We start from the raw sequence: 21,492 nt of genomic DNA on the forward strand, positions 1-21,492 counted from the left end.
CCCCCAGCATCTCAGGTGACCAGACACAACACTCCCATCACACACTGCTAAAACTCCAGCTTAAACATGGACTTTCACTTTTCCTCCCACTCCAGGCAGGCTTTTGCAATTCATGCTGTAAAACACTCGAAGCCACCCACCTCTGTCCACATTAGCGCGCAGAGATGTGAGCATGCCCTCTGACACCAGAGTTTTATAAAGAGCACCTTTGCAAGATCTCTCTGACTTCCTGGAGCCACAGGTTTCTATCTTTTTAACACAGTCACTGTCCTCAGTTTTGACCTGTTCTGGTAAGCTTTGGGGTACCACCTCCTCTGTTGGCGTCAGTGGTTCCACTTTAATGTTATCAGAAGCCTCACACGGTACTTCCTTGCTGGCTGCAATACTAAGGAAATCGGGAGGCTTTGATTCTTTGGTGGTCTCCATCGGTTTTTCCTTTGACGTTTTCTTCTCTTTCGATTTCACTTTTTTCTTTGGTGATTTTGTATCCAACACGCTTCCCTTCACACTCGAGACAGGGCGGGTTTTTTTGCGGGGAGTATCCGTGAGTCTCTCAGCACCCCAGTCCCCCTTTGCAACAGCTTCAATTGTGTACATTACACTTTCAATGTCCGACTCGGAGGACTGCCTTTTTTTACAAGATTTCTTGGGGGTGGATTTTTCATTTGTGTGCCGGTCCAACTTATTTTTTTTCTTTTTCTTCTTTATTTTTTCCGGCTTTAGCCCAAGGATATTCATGTCACCCAGGAAAAATTCTGGAGAACAGCACATGTGATCCTTTGTATTATCCTTTTTGTCAAAAGGACTGTTTTCCATTGCAAGACTAGTAAAATCTCTGCATTTTGCAGTTTCTGATTCCTCAGTTTTTGTTTCATCCCGATTTTGAATTTTGTCTATCTCTGATTGTTCTACTTTTCCTTTACAGGAGTCTTTTACTGTTGTTTTCTCCAGTTCTACTTCCATTTCCTCTGAAACTTCCCCTCCCAGATCATCCAGTGCTTCCACTTTTGTTTTCCCAGGTTCTTTCACTTTTACTCCTTCTGAAGCAAGGCACATCTAAAACAAGTTAAAAACAAGCCCCATGAAACAAAACATCATCTGTTAACATTACTTATATTAACAGGAGCATTAAACAGGGAATTCCCCTGGCATTTTAGTTCAGGAAAGCAAATTGCAAAAGGAAAGTACTGAAAAACATGCTGAAGCCCTATTGACATTGATGCAATGTTATGATGGCTAAGTGCTAGAATAAGGCTGGTGGGTTCTACTGCTCTAACAGAAAAAGACTTCAACTGATCTTAGTGGTGTTTCTACAATCCTTTAAGAGTCTTTTACATAATCTGGAAACCCACTGTTAGACTGATTTTCAGAATCTGTTGTGCAACAGCACAACAGAGTTATCTCTGACTATTGCCACAGACAAGTTACTTGAGATCTCACATCCATTCCCCCTTCAACTCTCAAATGTCCCTTATACAATTCCTTCCTCCATTTTCCAAGGGAGGGAGGGAGGGGAAAAAAGTTAATTGAATCTCAGTAATCGAGATTATTTTCTTTTACTTGAATGTGTGAAGTAATTTGGGAGAGTGTACAAAAGCCTTCCTTTCTTCTCATGTCACAGACTTATTTTGCAAAGAACTGCAAAGCAGCAGTGGTTGCCATGGTTATCTTCTCCTGGGTTTCCACTAATGGCAACCAAAATCCTCATACTGTCTGAGGAACACTGATATTCTAGAAAAGAGCTGTAAAAAGGTCCTCAAGCTGCCATGTTCCTGCAGTACTGACTTGGGAGATCCTCTCTGTTTTGGATCACCTGTAAGCTATGCTGACATCGCTACAGAGGGTAGTCCTTCACAGCACCAACCAGTTTGCCCTTGGGAAGACAAGACTTCTTGTTACTCTCCCCTCTTAAAGCCCTCAGGCTGAACTCCCAGTGCTATTTTGGTTTTGAAGCAAATGTCAACTAGTCACCTGGAGCAAAACCAGATGGTAAGGTTTTCTTTGAACCAAACATCACAAGTTTCCCACAGATGAGCCCACAGGCCATGTGGTCAGTATGGATGTACCTCCCCCAGATCACTGGGCTTTCTTTAGGTCAATTTTAGATTTTAGACTTCTTCCAAAGTAAAAAAATCTCCTACACCAACCAATATATACGTGAGTATAACAGTGATAAAATGTTTTGCAGTAAGTTTCTGAAACTCTTGCTGCACAGGGTAGAAATTAATGATCTGGTTCAGCTCAAGCTGGGGTGAGCACTGCAAAACACCAGAGCTTGGGCAGCACACAGTGTTTATTAGGAAGCAGGTTAAATTATGCGAAGGAGAACCCCACAACTATGCTGATATAGGTTCTTGGTACCAAGGTGCTTTGTGACTTTTTTTACTATGCTGCAATATAAGCACAGCTGGTGATTTCCAAAATTTAAAGATCAATCTTTAAAATGTAGCTCATTGGACTAATAATATTTTGTCAACTCAACATACACATTTGCTTCTTCTGCAGTACCCAGTAGTATAGAGGCATGGATGTGCCTACAAAAAGATGACTTCTGTTTTGTGAGCTGTAAAAAAATCTGTAATTAAATTGTCTTTAAGTCTGGGAAAGCTTAAAAAAGAAGTTTAGAAATGAAAGAGATGCAAAATTTCAATAAGATGCCACTGGTTTGAACTGCTCCCAGAAGGAAGATCTGCTGAGAATATCATAGCAGAGTTTCTGTAGAAGTTATTGAGCTGTTAATTCCCCACTGGAAAAAAAAGTGGGCACAAAAAGCAAAAATAAATGAGAACAGTTTATGATCTTTAATAGGAATTTGTAATGGCAATGCCCTAATTTGAGTAACAGAGTAATCCAGCTCTCTCTCAAGTATCTGTGACCCTCAGCCAAACCAAACAGTCAAACCCCATACCCTAAACCAAGAAACTGAATCAAATTCAATGGTGACTGGAAAGTCCCTTTGCCACCAGGAAGTTGTGGTATTGGTCAGCTGCAGCAGACTCTTAGAAACTCTCTCTACATTGATGGCTAGTCTGGGAAAATCCTGACTTGTGGCAACTGAACCATGGTAACTTATGCTTCTATAAGCAGCAGTGTAATTATAACTGTAGCACTGTTCTGCCTTCCAGACTTCAGCAATCAACAGCATTAATTTTTCCATCCCACTGCACCTGCAGTAATTAGTCACCAGTGTTTCAGTATTACCTCTGCCAGCTGAAATAATGCTGATGTTCCACACTGTTTTGTTAAATCAGAAGGCCCTGAATGGGATGTACTTGAAGAAATCTATGGAGAAAAAAAAACCAACACAAATAAAACATTCTTTTATCAGCACAATTCTTTTACATTTGACACAGCTTTTGAATGGATTGCCCCCTCCCCTTCCCAAAATTAATTCATAAGATTATATACCAAAAAAGAAGTGCAGACCTGTGCATGCCGTTATAAATAAAACCCTGCTCCACCACTGCTCTGGTGGATAATACCACTGTACTCTAAAAGGTATTTGCAGATTTGGGGTTCTTCTTGTCAGGATGCCCTTTGAAGAGCAGGATGAACTGAAGCACGTGCTCTCTCACACATGAACAGACACCAGCAGCTAAGCACCAACCTACACCAGCATGTAACCCAGCTGGTGGTGTTTCTGAAGGCTTAGTAGGTCATTTGATTGTAAAATCATTTCACTATCATAGGTTAAGAAGGCTACTCCTTTCAGACTGTGGCATTGCCTGTTGCTGTCCTATAGGACTCATATAAAAGATCCTATGAAACCAAAAGCCTCTGGTACTGCTCAGAGTAAAAAGAGGCTGTCATGCAAGCAGGTAGCTTATTATCCTCCAGAATCTTTTTCTTGTATCAGGCTGTGATCCTCGTCAGTACTTTAGAGTGTTTTGTATCAGTTTTGAGCTAGGTGCAAAGAAATGATCTTTTTCTAATCAAATTAAAAGTATCAGTCTCAGGATTGGCCATGAGTATGAACAAAATATTCTATCTTTAAGGACATACTCCATCATCTCTGATCAGGCTTGCGGGTTTCTTACACTTGCTTCCTTAGAAAGTGTAAGAAAATGAAGTTATAAGGGACTGGAGAACTGTAGCATTTTCACCCTTTCAGCTCTCCCTATCCCTCACACTCAGTATTCATTGCTCTGAACCAACATGGGCCCACAAAGTCAACTTTGTAGAATTCAGCCCATCACTGCCATAAAGCAAATAAACAAAACCAAATGCCATCTCTACATCTCCTGGAAGCTGTAACTCTTCACGGCATCTCCCAAGCTCTGACCATTACAGTCCAAGTCTTCAAATGTTGCTTATAGCCAGGTGTTATTAGTGCTCTGCAGCAGAATTGGCCTCCTTGTCTTTTGGAGGTGATGCTCAACCCCACCACTGACTCCCTTCACTCTCACCGCCTCCACTCTGAAGCCTAAAGACAGAGCAAGCATTTGGGCACAGCAAGAGACTCTGCAGAGCTGATCAGCAACAGCCTCCTAGGCTGCAGAGTGGAAACTTAGAAATCCTCAGAATTTTTTAGGAAATAACTTAACCCACTTCTGCATTTTATTTTAATCACCATCTGTGAAATACTGAGAAATACCAAAAAGGAAGGCACAAAGAAGAGGGGAAAAAAAAGAAAATAAAATTGGTTAATCCACACAGTGGAAAGATGAAGGAGAAGCAGAACAGTATGGTGTGCTGAAGAAGACAGGCTGCCACACACCATGCACTTGCCATGCCAGCAGCATGGAGACATCAGTCCAGTCCCCTCCAGTACACAGCACCTGCAGTTTGGAGTTACAGTGGCACAGCACAGCTCTCTGACAAATCAACTTGCAAACCTAAGACACCCCTGAGGTGATAAAGAACACAGTTTATTTGGGATGCTCCAAATCAGGTCCTGAACTGCCATCTGAAAACTTAAGCTGAATGCCTCTTAGATTTTATTTATCCAATTATAATCCAACATTAGAGATCCCCAAAACTGGGGGAAAAAAAAAAAGAAAAAAAAGAAGAAACAAATCAATAGCACTAATGTCCTACAAGAGGTAGAGACAAGGAGGATGTGCTTAGCACATCTGCCATGCTTTTCTCTGTTTGAATCAGAGCCTTTAACATTCATTTTGTGTATTAAATTAGGCTTGCAAGAATCCATCTGAGCAATCACTGAGAGATTACACAAACCTGTCCAACATACACACGTCACGCTGCCAGACTTAGCTTCACTTTTTCTGCCACCTGCAGTACAAACTGTGCACTCCCGCGGACAAGCACCTGTCCCTCCCCTAAATTAGGGCTTCACAGTCACATCACAACTTCTAATGCTGATTTCCAAAAATCAGACTGCACTCAGCAAAAGCCTTACTCCAGAACAGCACTACTCATAGCCTGCTGCTGTCCTGTAAGGGGATACCTCAAAAACCTCTGGTGTCCCTGACTAAATATTATCTGCCCTTCTGCTGTCCCAGGGCTCCACCAGCCAAACACCCTTATGGATCACTGATTAGGTGTAATCACCCTTGCACAGTCACTGCTGACAACACAGCACATATTCACAAACTCTACTACTGCCAGGGACTGCCTGCACAGTAAGGCAGGTTTTCTTCCACTCATTTAAGTTCCTATAAAGTCAAATAGTTGCATTACTATCCATGGAGCAAAGCGTGAAATACTTTTATTTCAGTGCTTCTAATATCTGCCTTTTTTTTTCCTGAGAGGGAAGCAAGGATATAAGGCTGGATATCCTTCCTCACTAGCAAGGATATAGGGCTGGATGTCACTAGACAGAATCCAGAAAACCGTTTTCCTCACTGAAATACAGTGGTTTTGAAATACAAAAAAAACAACAGAAAACAAGCAAAAAAAAAAAAAAGTGTACAAATAACTTGCTACCATATTCCCTTATTTAACTGGAATACAACATGTATCTTCATCTTTCAAACATCATGAAGAATAGTATTTGCACATCAAGCCTCAAAGGGTTTTGAGTGAATCATCCGTATCAAAGAGGAGACCTCTACAAGGTTATATTTAAGACTCACAGGGAATTTCTAGGACTTTTGGGAAACCTGATCCAGCATTCTTCATTACCACTGACAGCTGCCGATTTCAGAACTTTGCATCAACTTCCAGTTCTTCATACAGGTTTCTGATGACCTCGAAGTCTACTTTGCTTTTCCTATTCTCAGTCCCTGATTAAGCAACGCACCTTTCAATCCTTATAACCGAAGCTTTACTTTTTTAATCCTGGTATCCAACTCCTCATTAAAAAGAATGCTGTTATCTCTTGTCTTTGCTATTGTCCTGTGCACTGTTTTTACCGTAGTTATAAAGCTAATTTTTCTAAAAGCAAGTGTAACTTTTTCTGTGCTGTCTCCAAGAAACTATGCACATTGTACATAAAGGTGTATAAAAAACCCCTAGGTCCCTGGGGCCATTGCCACCCTAATTCTCCTGCTGCTTTATTATTTACTAATCTATGTTTCTGGAAATACCAAATTTGATTCTAGAGCAAATCTCACACATAGATTTTTTTGGGGAAAAGAAACACACATCTTCCCCTAGTGATGCTACCGGGTATCACTTTACCTCTGCCAACTGGAAGAGTGCCGACTTCCCACAGTGCTTTACTGGCTCAGGACTTGGCAACTGGGAAGTATTTGATGAGATCTAGGTTACAAATGAACAGAAGAGAAAATATTTCAGTGGCACACAGGAAAGACAGTAAGGAAGGGAGAAAAAGAATGAAAAATTAAGGGGTTAGTTAAATCAGTCACTTTTACATCCTTCTGGCAAAAGGCCCTACTTCAGATAGACAATCCCATCCAAGAAACACTCAACAGGTATTTAGAAGACAGTGCAATACAAGCAAAACCAGCATTTCTTCTTTAGATTAGGCTAATGGATACTCAATCTATGTTTGTACTGTCCACAGCTAATATTCTATCTGCTGTGAGTTTTATGTGTGTTTCATGTGACTAAGTGAACAAGATATACCTGCCACTTGAAAACATGAACTGTGGTGGTCAAGGTTAAATGAAATTCTCCTGGAAGGTCTGGGCAGTATTTCCCAGTTAGTCAGACATAGAAGAGGACCATCTGTCCTCACAGGCACTGCTTGTTTCACTTTCTTTAGTTAGAAAAAGGAAATAAGACCTTATGTCTGGAGATCAAATCTAGCCTTCCAAATAGCTGTTGGTGTACCACCACCAGCCCTGAGTAAATAACTACTGCCACACTTCAGGCAATTGCTTTTACAGCCAGATTTCTTCAGACATGCTTCCAAGTGCAGCACTGTAAGTTCACCAATGCAAGAATTAATAATTATTTATCAGATTTGACCTTTTTTGGTATGGCCTTACATGGTAGTATTTGACCTGGAAGCCTTGAAAAGCCTTGGGGCAAGATCTCCAGTGTGTCCATGGGATCTGCCACATCACAAAAATCACACTCAGCATCATGACTGGGATAACAGTGACAGGACAAGGGGCAATGGTTTTGAACCGAAACAGGACAGTTGATGTTAGGAAGAAGTTCTTTTCTCAGAGGGTGGTGAAGCATTGGAACAGGTTGTCCTGAGAGGTTGTGGATGCCCCATCCCTGTAAGTATTCAGGGCCAGGTTGGATGGGGCCCTGAGCAACGTGGTCTAGTGGAAGGTGTCCCTACCCATGGCAAGGGGTGGAATGAGATGGGCTTTAAGGACCCTTCCAACACGAACAATTCTATGGTTCTATGATCTTTCAGATGCAAAAATTATCAGCTTTGACTGTCTCCTTATATTTATTTCTTTCTTTTGAACTAGATTATTTGAAGAATTTACCTTTCAATTGTCAAAGAGATTTATTACACTCCCCACTCATCCCCCTCCACAAAATCCAGGACATTCATTTCACTTCAAGCTATTTAAAATACAGTGAATAATATCCAAATGAGCACTAATAATAATTTTTAATATTAAACTAAAATAATTCAACATTCTAGTTTTCCTTTGAGACTGTTCAGTGAACCTGTTCAGGTCCCCACTGAACTAAGTGATCTTGTACACTGCACTTTGCAGGAAGAAGGTCTCAACTTTTTAATCTTTCTACCATAATAAATTCTCACATCTTAATGATTTTTTCAGCACAATATGAATGGCAGAAAAGGGACAGAATAACACCCACACACTGAAGTATAGCCTGAGAACATACAGGCATATCTTGCCTCCTGATGCACAAACTGAGGACAGAGCAAGCAAATTTATCAAGACAACAGGTGCTCCTAACAAAATGTGAGATCCTTGTAGTACTAATAGAGAGTAAGCCAAAAATTCACTTCAGTGCAAAAAAAAATAAATAAAAATTTCAGAGTTAAGAAAACAAACTGCAAGTGACATAACTGTGTAAGTCATTCTGCTGAAGTTGCTGGCCAAACGTCAGAAGGAAGAGGATGGCTGATCAATCAGCTCTCAGTGAGATTGCAGATCCCACTCCCTGTCTTAACAACATCTTCCAGCTTTAATTAGAATAATCAGAACCTGCAGTACTACAACCACAAACAGCCCCTTGTTATGTAGAGATTTAAGTTGGGGGATCATTAGAATCAAGTTACTATCTTTTATTACAATGCAGGTATAATTTTAGCTACTATATTATATTTCACCTTGCATAATAAACATGTGCCAGGGCACCACAATTTTATTTCCCTCCTAGAATAGGCACTGCACTTCAATACAAACATTTAACAATTTCAGCATATGGGCAAACAGCAAATACATTCATTTTTATCTAGGAATATTATAGCTTTCCCTATGGGAAAACTGGAAGAGAAGACACGGATTAATTCTTACACTCACCATTTCAAGGCATTTTGACCAAAAGTTTTGGATTCAAATCTTCTGTTTAGCACAGAAATAAACAGAAGAAACTGCCTGCAAGCCTTCTCAAAGTGAGTATGTGAGAATGCAGAAGGGACAAAATCATCCCCAAGCATGCATTTTTTCTTAAATGATAAATAAGCTGCTGGACTAGCAAAAACAAATCCACCTTGTTGCATATTGCATGTGATTATTTTTTTTTTATTAAATCACCTAGAGAAAAACTTAAGAAAAGCTGCTGAAAGCAAAGAGTTTTGGGGGTTTGGATTCATTTTGTTTTTAAGATGGCTGAACTAGTAATTTTTCTGCTTCCACTCCTGGAAGCCTTTTCTTTGTTTAATAACAGATGAGAGTTTAGCTAAGTAAATCCAAGAGGTACTCTTGTTTCCTCTCAATGAAGCAATCGTCACCATCTGTTCACGTTTGCCAAACACATACAGTAAGACCAAGAGAGCAAGGGGTCCCATCTGCTCTGCTTCCCTCACATGGCAAGGAGGATGACAGCGACCAGCCCATGTGAGCAGACAGCTTGCAAACAGCCACCACGCTAAGGAACACAGCTCACTGCTCAGCAATCACTGGCCTATATAATGGCTTTCCATAAAGGTACAAATGAGAAGGACAATAGTAGGGCCAAGTATTTGCAAGATCAGAGCAGCATGAGAAAGCTGGAAGTGTAACTTGGCAACGCTCCAAACTTCAAAAAAACTCTTACGAGGGTGTCACATCACCTTTAAAGACCTCCAAGGCACTTGCCTGCACACCCGCAAGACCCAACAAAGTCTTGCTCCCAGGATTTTCATCATCTGTAGTGGCAAGTCACTGGGCAGGCCTCATTAGCCATATCCTCAACAGCTTTAATTGACATCTATAGCACTTGGGACAGACAACCAGATGAAAGACTAAGGCTGTAAAGACAAAAAGAATCCCACCTACTCTACATAAATCGAGTTGTTTCTGAGTGACAGGGGACTTGTACTCTGGGGGTAAAGGTGTCCATTTTAAATGACAAATCTACTCAATGGGATCACTGTCTTCACAAAGAGGCACTCTTACTCACCCATCTGCAAAGGCGGTGAAGAGAAAGGGAACATATGAAGAACACCCAGTCAGAACCAAAACTGAGCTGGGATGGCTGCCAGAAGTTTCCAGGCACATCAGACCACAGCACACTTCACATTTCTTCACAGGTCTACTTGGCTACTGGTTAAATAACTACTTTCTCTCCCTCTGTTTTTCTTTTGTAGCACTGTACATTGCTGACAGCAGCCCACTGCAAATTGCTTGCCATAATTTAGCTTACTAAATGCAGTAATGCATTCATATAGACAGGACCCAGTAGGAAATGGAACAGTAAGGAACAGGGACTTTTGCCAAACTTGACAAAGACAGCCTGAGCAAATGAAAGTCCTTATATTTGATCAAGCACAAGCAGCTTTAATAGCGGGGGAGAAAGCTTAAAGAGGTTCTGTAATATGCTCAGTACCTTCCCCTGGAACAACCTAAATGAAATCAGGCTGCAAGCTTAGAAAAATGCCATTTCTCAACTGCTACAGATAAAACATCATGTTCATCACTGCCATTAAGGTTTTACTGGAGGAATAACCATGGCCAACAATGTGGGCTTTTTCTGTTCTCTTTTCTTTTTCAGATTTCTGTCCCTTATTTCTAGCCACTGAACAAACCAAACCCCTCCAAACACATTTAAACACTTTTACAAGAAAAAGAGATTAACTCTGACTCTAAAACCGTCCTCAGCAAATTCTAATAAACTTTCTAAGCACCTCTTCCTCCTAACATTTTATGATTCATACATGCACTCCAATGTGCAAAATGAGCTGGCTCAGCGTAGTGGCATGTAACTCAAAGCACTGCCACATCCATATGACAATTTTCAGGTTTGTTATTTTGTTGTTTGTTCGATCAGAGATTTAAGGTTCTGTGAAATTCTGAAAGTATGGCTAAGCACGTTGCTTAGCCATACTTAGGTAACCACTACAGACGTTTTACACGACAATTTAAGAATGTTGTACTAAATGCAATACATACCCTGTTCAACTCTGCAGATATCCAAAATTGGTGTTTAATTAAAATGTAAGATGGCTAGTATTTTTAAAACTATGTTAGTAGATTCATTTGTGCAATATTTTGCAATAAAATTCACAAGAAATGTTCTCCAGCATATATCTTTTAACTTGGTTTAAAAGGCTGGCTTCAGCACATATCTTTACGCTGCTCAATTCCACTAATAATTTTCTCAAAAGATTCCAAATTGACTTGTAACTTTCAAAAAAAAAAAGTGATATGTATGAAAACCCCTTCATGATCAGAGATATTAACTCTATTGTATCTTTTGCTGTGGTGTTTGTAGTCAGGTATTTTATGACACCCGAATCAGTAAATTGTTTATTCTTCATTGGGCCTCCTAAGAAAAACACCAAGGCTCATTCTAGCTAAGCTAAAAACACACAGTGCACATTAGCTTAACATTTCACTGAAAGAAGCAGGTTGTATGTAGTCAAATCTCTGTAAATACACAGAATAACAAACAGGGTATCTTTTAATCCCATTATGCTCCTCTGCAATAGCGTCAGCTCCAATCCCAAACTTTTCAGAGACACACTGAATATACCTGTACCATAACTGATTCTGCAAGAAGTACCAGACTCCCCCAAATGGGCAAGAAGAGTATATGTGTGGAAACTCAATTCACAGAGAAACAATCAATATATGGGCAAAGAAATTCTTAAAAGCAATGTTTAATGAACTCCAAATCTTCAATATGTGGAGGAAGGTGGATAGGTTATATACTTATGGGTAATTTATAGGTTTGATAAGTCACTACCTAATGATACTGTTAAATATCCTTGTAGCTGTTGTGATAAGTTTCCTTTGACCTGCAAGGATTCTTCAAATGATCCTGCCTCTAGGCCAGTTGCTATTTTGCACTGCTGCAGCCTCTTCCACAGGCAGTGCTTAGTGTAATTTCAGAATGTCTTTTAATTATTGTTTTCCTAGATGTAAATTAAAAGGCCATTTGGAAAACATGTCTGCAGTGATCCTTTGGTATGGAAAGCTAAGTAATGTTCACAAGCTCAGTAACTCTCATATATGCTCCAGCTGGTACAACTGGCCAACATCTTGTCCATTCTGCCCAGGATTTTCTTAACACAATGGTGAAGAAGACAAACATCTACTGATGAGAATCCCTTGTAAGACAGGGTGCTTAGCCATTCAGTGACAACTCTTACCAGTTCCTTGCTTCCTCCCATCCTCCCCCACCGTATTCAGCCATTATACCTCAGCAAACTGAAACAACGTGGACTCCTCCGTTTGTTTTACTGTCCCCGGGACTCCAGGTTGTGATGTGTTTGAAGAGATCTGTCAGGAAAACAATTATGCTTGCATTACCTAACTCCTCAGTTTCAGTATCAAACTTCAACATATTAAATTTCTGATCCATCACACACGAAGACTCCTGGTATCCAAGAGCAAGCAAACGACCCCCAGCACACCCATACAACAATCTGCTTTCCAGGAGGCAGGTAAATAGGTGATCTGTGAAATGGTAATCTTAAATTATTTTTCAGAAGGAAAGCCTTTCCTAGGATCAACAAAACAGGCTTTTTTGAAAGGCTTTTATTTGCTGGCTGATATGTCAAAGGAGGGTTAGCAACAAAAACTTTACACTATATTGTATTTCACAGTTCAGTGAAAGACTTGAGACTGCAGAATAGTGGTGATGACAGAGCACAGATTGCTACTTTGCACAGAAGGTAAGTGTGGACAAGGACACAATGTGTGCAGGTATTCTGAGATACCAGATCTATCCCAGACACTAAGGTAACTGCATTTCATGCTGCTTAACTTGTGCCAATTAGTTTTATTGCCAATGACACCCCTGATTAATGTTAGGCCTTGGCACAAGTACTAATTATTTTGCCATTGACACACACACCTGCAATGCACTTGTTAGGTGCACCCTCACTACAGGCTGTTTAACATCCTAGAAAAGTAAGACCAGATAATATGCATTGCTAATTCCTGATCATCAGTAAGGTACTTCTAAATCACAAGAGCTTGTTTCCTGGCACCCAACGAAATTTTTCTTCAATGGGTAAAGAAAAGGGCTTGTGACCACTGGCTTAGCAAGAGCTTATCTGGCAGCACACAACACAATTCCTGCCTACTACCACATGGATCTGGCACTTCCCTGCTTCAGCACTGTAAAATGAACTGAAACAATTAGGCGAGCTGGTTTTTGTCTTATTTGTCTTACTCTTTAAAAGATTCAGCAGTGAAATTCAAGAAACAGACCATTATCAAGATGTACTATACAATGTATGACATTGCTCTACTGACAGTGTAAGTGTACAAAAGCATCTCAGAAATACTGGAAGATGGATGTTGAGTCATTACCATAGAAGTATCATAAGTGACACTGGAATTAACCAATTCTAAGAAGCTTCTAAGTATTGCTTTTTATTGCTGGCACACCAGGCCTTTCCTCTTCTTAACAAGAAAAGCCAGCAGGCTGTTTAAGAGCCTAATTACAGGTTATTTACTTAACTCTGGCCATTACCTTTAATCAGTAATAAAGGATCAGTGCTCCAATTTATTTCTAATAAATTTTGAAAGCCTCAGATCTTAAACTGGAACTCAAGTTCTTGTGCGTTAATGTTAAAACAAACAAACAAAATTATCATATTTTCTGTGTGTTAGGATTGCAATGTATCTGGTCCATAAGTGATAGCATTTAGGGAGGAGTATGAAGGAGCACATATCAATGAATATTAAAGATAAGGGAGTCAGATTCACAGCTGGTGTGGATACAGATAATAAAAAAGCCCCGACTATGACAAAATTTCTTTCCGTATGCAGTTAAACACCACCCAGTGTCCTGTACAATCACTATTTATGCAGATAAATATTTCTATGTCATTTGACTATTTCAAAACTTGGAATGATACAAACAAGTGATGCTTGCAGATGGCCAGGATTCCTCGCAACCTTATTTCTGTTGTGTTTATAATGAAACCCACTAACACTCGGCTGAAGCCGAGTACACTTTAAAGAAAAAAAACCACCACCACACCACAGTTGCACTTCTAGCAGTAAGTGGAATAGGTTGACAAAAACATTATACATTGCAAAGTTAAAGCATCGTTGCATAGAGCTATTTGGTGGTTACAGAATAGAAGAAAATTTTGGAAATTCCAGAACTACAGAAGCTGATGACTAAAGCCACCACAGTAGATCAGAAACATAATGTAACATCCAAATACACATCTTAAAACTTTAGTTAATAAGGTTCTAGTTTAAAACTAAGTGCAGGAATGACATATCTCTAAATTAGAGCTTAGCCCACAGCTCCATCATTGCACCAGGGTTTCCACTACGCTCCTAAACACACTCTCCGCACTCAAGTCTGACCTACCTATCTATGATAGGTCTGACCTACCTATAAATGATTCAATAGCATAAATCCAAAAAGAAGAAACAAATAAAAGCACAAATTTTATTTAAAGAATTTTGATTTTTCTTTCAGCTGAACATCAAATGCTTCCTAAAAGGAAGAAAACCCTTTTTAAAGAAACTCACCTCTGCAAACTGAAACAATGATGACTTCTGACAGGCTTCTGTAGAATTAGTTGCATCAGGCTGGCAGGTACTGGAGGAAACCTGAAACAAGGGGTGTGCAGAGTAAGACCTCAACAGTGTTTCTTTCAAGCTAAGAACAACAGTGAGCAAAATAAAATAGAGCATTTAAGAGAAAATGGACAAGTTAACGTTTCACAGTCCTGGAAAGATTAAATCATATTTATAGATGAAAATATAGTTTAGCACTCATTTTAATGCATTTGAAAATCATCTAAGAAGAAAGACTACAAAAAATACCAGTTTTTTTCTTTTATAATTCTGAACTTGTCAGAATAGTTTTATTGAACAGAATACTAAACGGATTATATTGGGCTACACACTCAACTATCTTGTACTGGTGATGCTATCAACACTGCTATATCTGTAGTTGGTGCTATCATTCTGAATAAGAATATTATCTAGAAGGTAAAAAATGTTTTGAAGACACTCAGAGTTGCTAAGTGATGGAAATACTTATTAGAAAAATAATTCCAAATCTTGACAGCATGAAAGTAAGTAGATAAGGGGAGCCCAAGCCTAAAATTGCTAAAATAATGTACCTAAACGTCCATTTTAGGGGTGCTTTTGAGAAACAGTGCAAGAAAGAGTCAGAACACCTGAAATCAAAATACCAAAAACTGACTGTTCAAAAGCCTTATTTGAATTAACACTGAGCTTAGCCATACTATTCTTATTAGCTAGAAATGTTTTAATCAAGCCTCATTCTGTAAAGGATCTCTATCAAATATGATATATTCATTAAGTATCACATTTGAGTGTGAAAGATGTACATATGTAACTCCTAGGAGGATAAAGTACCTTTAATATAAAACAAAGTGTGTAACATGGCTTTTAAGAAACAGAAGAAAAGGAAGGAGGCTTTGTAAGATTTCAGGAAAAGTTACAGAATGGAAATCTTTTTCCCTAACAATTTTTACTTTTTCCACAAAAATTCAGTTTATTTAAAACATTGCAATGCAAATGTGGGGATTTTTTTCCTCTTATTTATTACCAAAACAAGTATATCAGTAGCTTTTACTGGTGAATGCAAACCAGATATAGCTACCAACTGCACCTTTTGCTGGTAAGCATGTAGCACCACAGAAAATGCAGACCTACATAACGTGCTGTTTGCACTGCTGCTGTTTGTCTGAGATGTTTAAGCACTGCACAATAGCACCAGTGGTATTCTGTTCCAGGAATCTGCTACCCACGCTCTCTTGAAAACACTAAATCTGAGTGTAGTGACCCACAGGCCAAGGGGAACTATACCAACACGACAATTTGCTTGCTTGTTTCTTCCCTGCCACAAAACCAAGCAGCACCAGTTACTCCTATGATCTATATTTCCATTAGATTTATCAAACACGGAGAAGGGTGTTTTATCAGTATACTGTGGAGTATACCAGCCCAAAGGGTTACAAAGAATGTATCTTTAATGCCTGTCTTTTGCTTTTTCAATGTTTCACTGATGTAATGTTTGTTACTGATTTTTCTCATGTTTCTCTAGGATCTGTTTAAAATGTCTGTGCCTCAGCAGTGGTCAGGATTGTTCTGGGAAAGCATCTTGCTGCTGTTGAGTGACCCATCTCTGCAGGTCTGAGACTCTGAAGTGGTGTGAAATATGTAAGGTTGCTGCCTGCATGTCTAAGCACTCATTTGGTTATTTTAGGCCACTTCACTGGCGGGATTCTCCCCGGAATAACCAAATTTGGGAGTGGTTCCCCATATAACTTAACTTTTCTGCCTTATGTAGCTTAGCTTGCAGTGTCTACCGAAGCAGTTTGTTCACAAGTGGAGCCTTTCCAATGCACCACACAAAAGGGCACTACTTTGCTTAGGAGAAGCCACGTGAAAACTCCCAGCTCCTAAGGTGGGCACTGCAGGGCCAGGCGTTCCTGAACTCTGCCCAGTTGCCCATACAGACACTGTGGCTCCACAGCTCCCTCTGCCTATCCAGGGCCATGCCCACTGGAACATGTCAATACATGCCTGAGATGGCACAGCACAAACCAGCTCTGGGTTAGGAGCCATTGACCCACGGACCCCAGTAGCACCGTGCTGGAGTGGAGATGCCCTCCCAAGGGAGGCTATCCCGGCTCAGCCCCTGCAACACCAGGGCTGTAAGACATTCCCTCTCTGGGCAGGGGCAGGGGGAAAATGAGCGTTCTCGCTGCCTCCTCTTGTGCTGGGGGTAGGCACAGCTTGTTCACTCTGTGGTACAGGAACCACTTACTGTGGAAGATGTGAAGCCCAGTTTTCTATAGATTTGTGTGTAAAGGACAGATTGCTGGTGCACAGTAACTCAGAGGAGATTTTATAGTTGGAACCACTACACTTTTCCTATAACTTCCTCTTATTCTTTAAAAAGTTAATGCTGTTGCATTTGCTTGACAGAGAACTAATTTGAGCTTGTTTCTTCTACTCTGCTGCTCCACAAACACTCTTGACTTGTGGGAAACTTATTATCTCCAGGACTTCTAACCTTTGCCAGGCTGAACCTGATCAAAGCACTAAAATAATTACCAGAGGGAAAAGATGCACAGATAGTGCCATTTGGTATGTCTCATTTCCTTCCGTAATAAAATGTTCTCAACATCTCATTGCTTCTCCTCTTTCTTCCTCCCAGCTTTCCCTCAAGCCGCACTGAAAGATTTTTCACTTCTGATTTACACCTTGCGCAGACCTGGCATCACGTGCAAGATAACCTTTTGTTTAAAAAGGAAGGAAACCACAAGAATAACACCTCTGTGGCCTTCCTTTCCCTCCAGGGTACCGTAACCTGCTCTAAAATGATCATACTAAACAAAGGCGGAGGACAGATCCTAGGAGAGCCCCTGGCTCACCTGCCACTGCCTGATGTGAAGCTTTAATGCTGTCCCGATGTGGGACAGGAGTCTGCTGCTGGGCAGTGGAAAGCCTGGAAACTGGTAGAAGAGACAGGTTTTGGACCACACTATGAATTTTGGGATTTCTGGGCAGTAACCTACAGAGAGGCCACTAGGTGCTGCTGTAAGGCAAGGAAAGGGCCCGACGGACCAGTAAGGGAGATGTGCAGGGAGGCAAATGGGCAAGCAAGGAGTGCTGCTCACCCAGCTTCGGCAGTCCTGCTAATAACCTGCGGTGAGGATCAGGCTCTGCCTGGCGCAACAACAGCAGCTGGAGCAGACCTGTCTTTGCTCAAGTGTTCAACAAAGTACACTCATACACACACCACAGCCTTGTGACCCAAAACCTAGGCGGAAACTCCCTGCATATCCAAATCCTTTGTCTACTTGCCCTTAAGGTCTGTAGCTTCTCTTGCTTATCTGCTTAGTAACTCCAGCTGCTGCCTGGAAATCAATTATATGCCAACACCGAATTCTGTTAGTAGAAGAAAAGCTCTCTAGTCTACTGAAAAAAATAACAAAAATAGGAACACACCGAGAGATGGCGACTGAAGCCTCAAAACAATTCCTTAAATATCACTGTTGTGCCTCTTCCCATCCTCCTGCTGGCAGGTCACTTTGTTACCTGACATCTGGGCTTCTGACAACCCAGAGATTAAACACCTGACTTGAAAAACCCCTATACATCCATTTAGCATAACCCTGACAGAACATCAGCAGGTGCTGAAAATGTTTACATGGGATTAATAGACAAGTGCAGTGTCCTTCATCTTCTCCCAGGTTCTGAGCAAAACTATGCCAGTGCTGCCCTCCTCTCCACTAACAACTTTTAAGATGACAATGGTATTTAAGGCGTATGTTACAAGGCCACCCAAGCCTGCATAATCACACATATGCACAGCAGTCACACTGCATTTTGACAGGTAATCTGCTGGCAGACTTCCAGTTTAAGAACCATATATATGCATGTGTATCTTAAATGTATACACAGACTTTAATGATAATGAAACCTACGTGATATAATTCAGAGCACTCTTTTAAAAATGACAGTGTCCATCCTTTTTTTTTTTTTTAAATAGAAATGCAGCGGTTTAGATGTACAACATGTATTTATATACTTACGTGCAGATAACAACAATACATATATTCTCCATAGTTAACCAACTTCTGAACCTCTGCACTAACCATACCTCAGCAGTCACCTCAGTACACCAAATTCTCTGCCATGTCGATACCAACTCTAAAGCAATACAACTGACGCCTCTCCACTGAAGAGCAAAGCAGCTCATCAACTCCACGATGAATTCTTGAGCTTCTTTCTGAGCCTGTGAAACCACGTCCTAGCATGTTCTGCTAACCTCCCAAACGCTGGTTGGAGCGTAAACCCATAAGCACAGAAATCCAACCACAGATTCTCATAAAGACAGGCAAAGATGAACATCTTACGCCTCCTCTGTCCACATCCCCGACAGTGGGAAGACAGAAGAGCTGTTCAGTTATTCAAGTCTAAATAGGTTTAGCACCATTACTGCATTTCAGAAACATGGGCCTAAGAAATATTTGCTCTGTATCTAATCATCGCTGAAACACAATGGAAAGCAAAATGGAAGACACATCAGGGCTGCCACACAAAAGAAACTGAGAAAGTTTCCCAGCACATGGAAACACAGCTGGAGACTTAATTCCCACTAACACGTGGGTAGGAGGACTGAACTTTGTTCATTTGGGTCCCTTTGAGAATACCAATCACCCAGATTGTTCTGGAGGATGTATTTTACAAAGTGGACCCTCAAAAAGGATTGGAAATGTGCAGTTTACTGGGAAAGTGCTTTGTGGCTTACCTGCTTCTCAGAGAGGGTAGTACAATTAAAATAGTATAATTGATTAGTATGGGCTAATTTATGGCCCACTGTGATTCTAAGCACAGTCAACAAGTCCCTCAACCAGTTTTGTTCAGGTTGTATTTATGACAATAATTTTGCTCCCCACTTTTGGGGAAAGCAGATTACACAGCTTGCTTCTTTGATGTGGAGAGCCAGGTTTCAAAAGAAGACTACAGGCCCAGAAGAGCAGAGCAGAGTATAGCTTACACATAAAGTGAATATTACATCACAAGTCATATTGCACACTCCTATCAGAAAAAATGAGGTTTATGTAGGCACACGGGAAACATGTCTTTCGCTCAAAAAAAAAAAAAGTCCTGATTAAAAAAATATCCATGTACTAAAACAATTGCACGGCATTCTCTCTGATCTGTCTCTAAATCTACATGTAGATTTTATTCCTTCACTGCCACCTGAAATCATATTACTTGAGGTTATTATATAAAATGAAGAAAACTCAACTCACGAAGACCTTTCTTAATGGAACTTAGTATCTGTGACTACAATATACCTTCCCTTACATTGCAATATAACAGCATAGTAAAAACAGTTTTTATGCTCCAAACTGAGAGATTACAAGTTTGAAAAGTACCGGACAGAATCATTTTAGAACAAGGTAATACATTTCTTTTCACTTCTTTGCCAACTTGACACTAGTGTTTCTGCAGCATGGAAGGTCAGCAGCCACACCTGCACAAAAACCTCCATGGTTCAAACTGGTGTGCAAAGCATTGAGGAGTCTTGGTGGTAGAGGAACAACCCATCTCAAACACACTACACATTTTCCATTTGGGGGTATCACGTGTAGATTAAGTTAATTATTGCTTTTCCTCCCAATAACAACAACAACAACAACAAAAAAGAAACCTTCCTCACTTCCACTGCTCTTTCCAGGCTAGAGATTCGTGGCAGTGACTACCTATTTTACCCAACATACAAGCTGCTTTTTGAACAATTTCCAAAGCTGGCCTCAAAAACAGATCATATTGCTAATCAATATAAAGAAAGACCAGAGGTCTCTGCACTACTGGAGATATGCAGGCACTTATTTACTAGACTCCTTTGTAAAAATATAAAAAAAGTTTGTGATGGCAACTGAACTACAAACTTCTTTTTAGATATAAAGACTTAGTAAATAGGAGTAGACTGCAACACTTTGATTACCTCCTAGCACTTGCATGGTTTCAGAATGCCTATACAATGACACTGACTGCATGGAAGTTATTAGGTACTTATTTTGTTGTTAGTGCCAAGGTCACAGTTGTGTGGGGCATTACAAAAGCATATAAAATCCTTGCCTAAAAAAGTTTGCAAACCACCCGTTTGTTAACATAGTCACAGTATTTCAAGCCTTCTACCTCTGGCAATATTCTTTCATAGGGTAGACTTGACTGGTGTGATCAAATATTCAGTCAGCAGAGTTAATATAGAACTGACACAAAAACTGGACTCAACTTCTACATACACAGTTGGGATACAAGATTCACACTTCAGTCCCACCTGAGGTTACCTGAGATGTGTCCTAAATTTCATTCCCCACTGTCAAATATTCCTTTTATGAGGTCTCTTTAAACTGAGGTCTCGTGGTAAGGGAGAGGAGAAAGTTCCTTACCTCTTGTGCAGTAAGTGCATGTTCCCCTGCTAGAAGCAGCATACTTAGGCCTCCCATTTGTGTAGGATCTGTTAAAAGAGTAAAACCAAGTCTTAAGTTGATTCATTTGCTTGTTTAAAAAACCTACCACTTGCAGCATTAAACCCCCAGAAGACTACTTGTCACAGACACTCTAAGCAAGCTGCCATAAAAGGCAGTTCAAGAGAATCACAAATAACCATTTCTGTACCCTCTGGGAAGGCTTTCAAAGCTGTTTGAAGGATTTAATTGGATTTGTGTGCTTAACACCCCATTGCGTGGATTTACAATTTTACTGCCAAAGGTTTTATGTACTACAGAGATGAATATCTTTAAAACAGCAACTGTAATGATCTCATACATAAATATACACAAAGATGCACATGTTTATAACTCAGTGGATGCTCCTACCAAGGGATTGGTTCCTTCTTTAGCCACCGAACAAATTAAAAGATGGAACAAAACAACACGATCAAGCTCAGAAGCAAAATTTCTATTTTCATTTGTCTTTAATTTAGAGCTGCATTTAGTGGTGAAAAGTGCCAGCCTGACAGCTCTGAAGCATGAAGCGCTTGATCCACTGTGCCAGAACAGCACAGGCA

General features: G+C 40.3%; 1 protein-coding gene across 16 annotated transcripts in view; it reads right to left on the bottom strand.

Moving 5' to 3' along the window:
- Positions 1-21,492, bottom strand: part of BBX (BBX high mobility group box domain containing) — a 154,325-nt gene that overhangs the window by 39,442 nt on the left and 93,391 nt on the right. For 13 of the 16 annotated variants that reach the window (XM_064644173.1, XM_064644175.1, XM_064644174.1 and 10 more), the window contains 6 exons: positions 20,873-20,940; positions 14,451-14,531; positions 12,150-12,230; positions 6,583-6,663; positions 3,202-3,282; positions 141-1,056 (listed from right to left, as the gene is read on the bottom strand). In XM_064644173.1, the coding sequence (XP_064500243.1) occupies positions 141-1,056; positions 3,202-3,282; positions 6,583-6,663; positions 12,150-12,230; positions 14,451-14,531; positions 20,873-20,940 (1,308 nt within the window). The remainder of the gene's footprint in view (positions 1-140; positions 1,057-3,201; positions 3,283-6,582; positions 6,664-12,149; positions 12,231-14,450; positions 14,532-20,872; positions 20,941-21,492) is intronic. The other 3 variants (XM_064644170.1, XM_064644162.1, XM_064644169.1) reach the window with 2 other exon arrangements.

The sequence above is a fragment of the Pseudopipra pipra genome, chromosome 2, assembly GCF_036250125.1.
Source record: "Pseudopipra pipra isolate bDixPip1 chromosome 2, bDixPip1.hap1, whole genome shotgun sequence".
In the NCBI taxonomy this organism is placed as follows: Eukaryota; Metazoa; Chordata; class Aves; order Passeriformes; family Pipridae; genus Pseudopipra; species Pseudopipra pipra.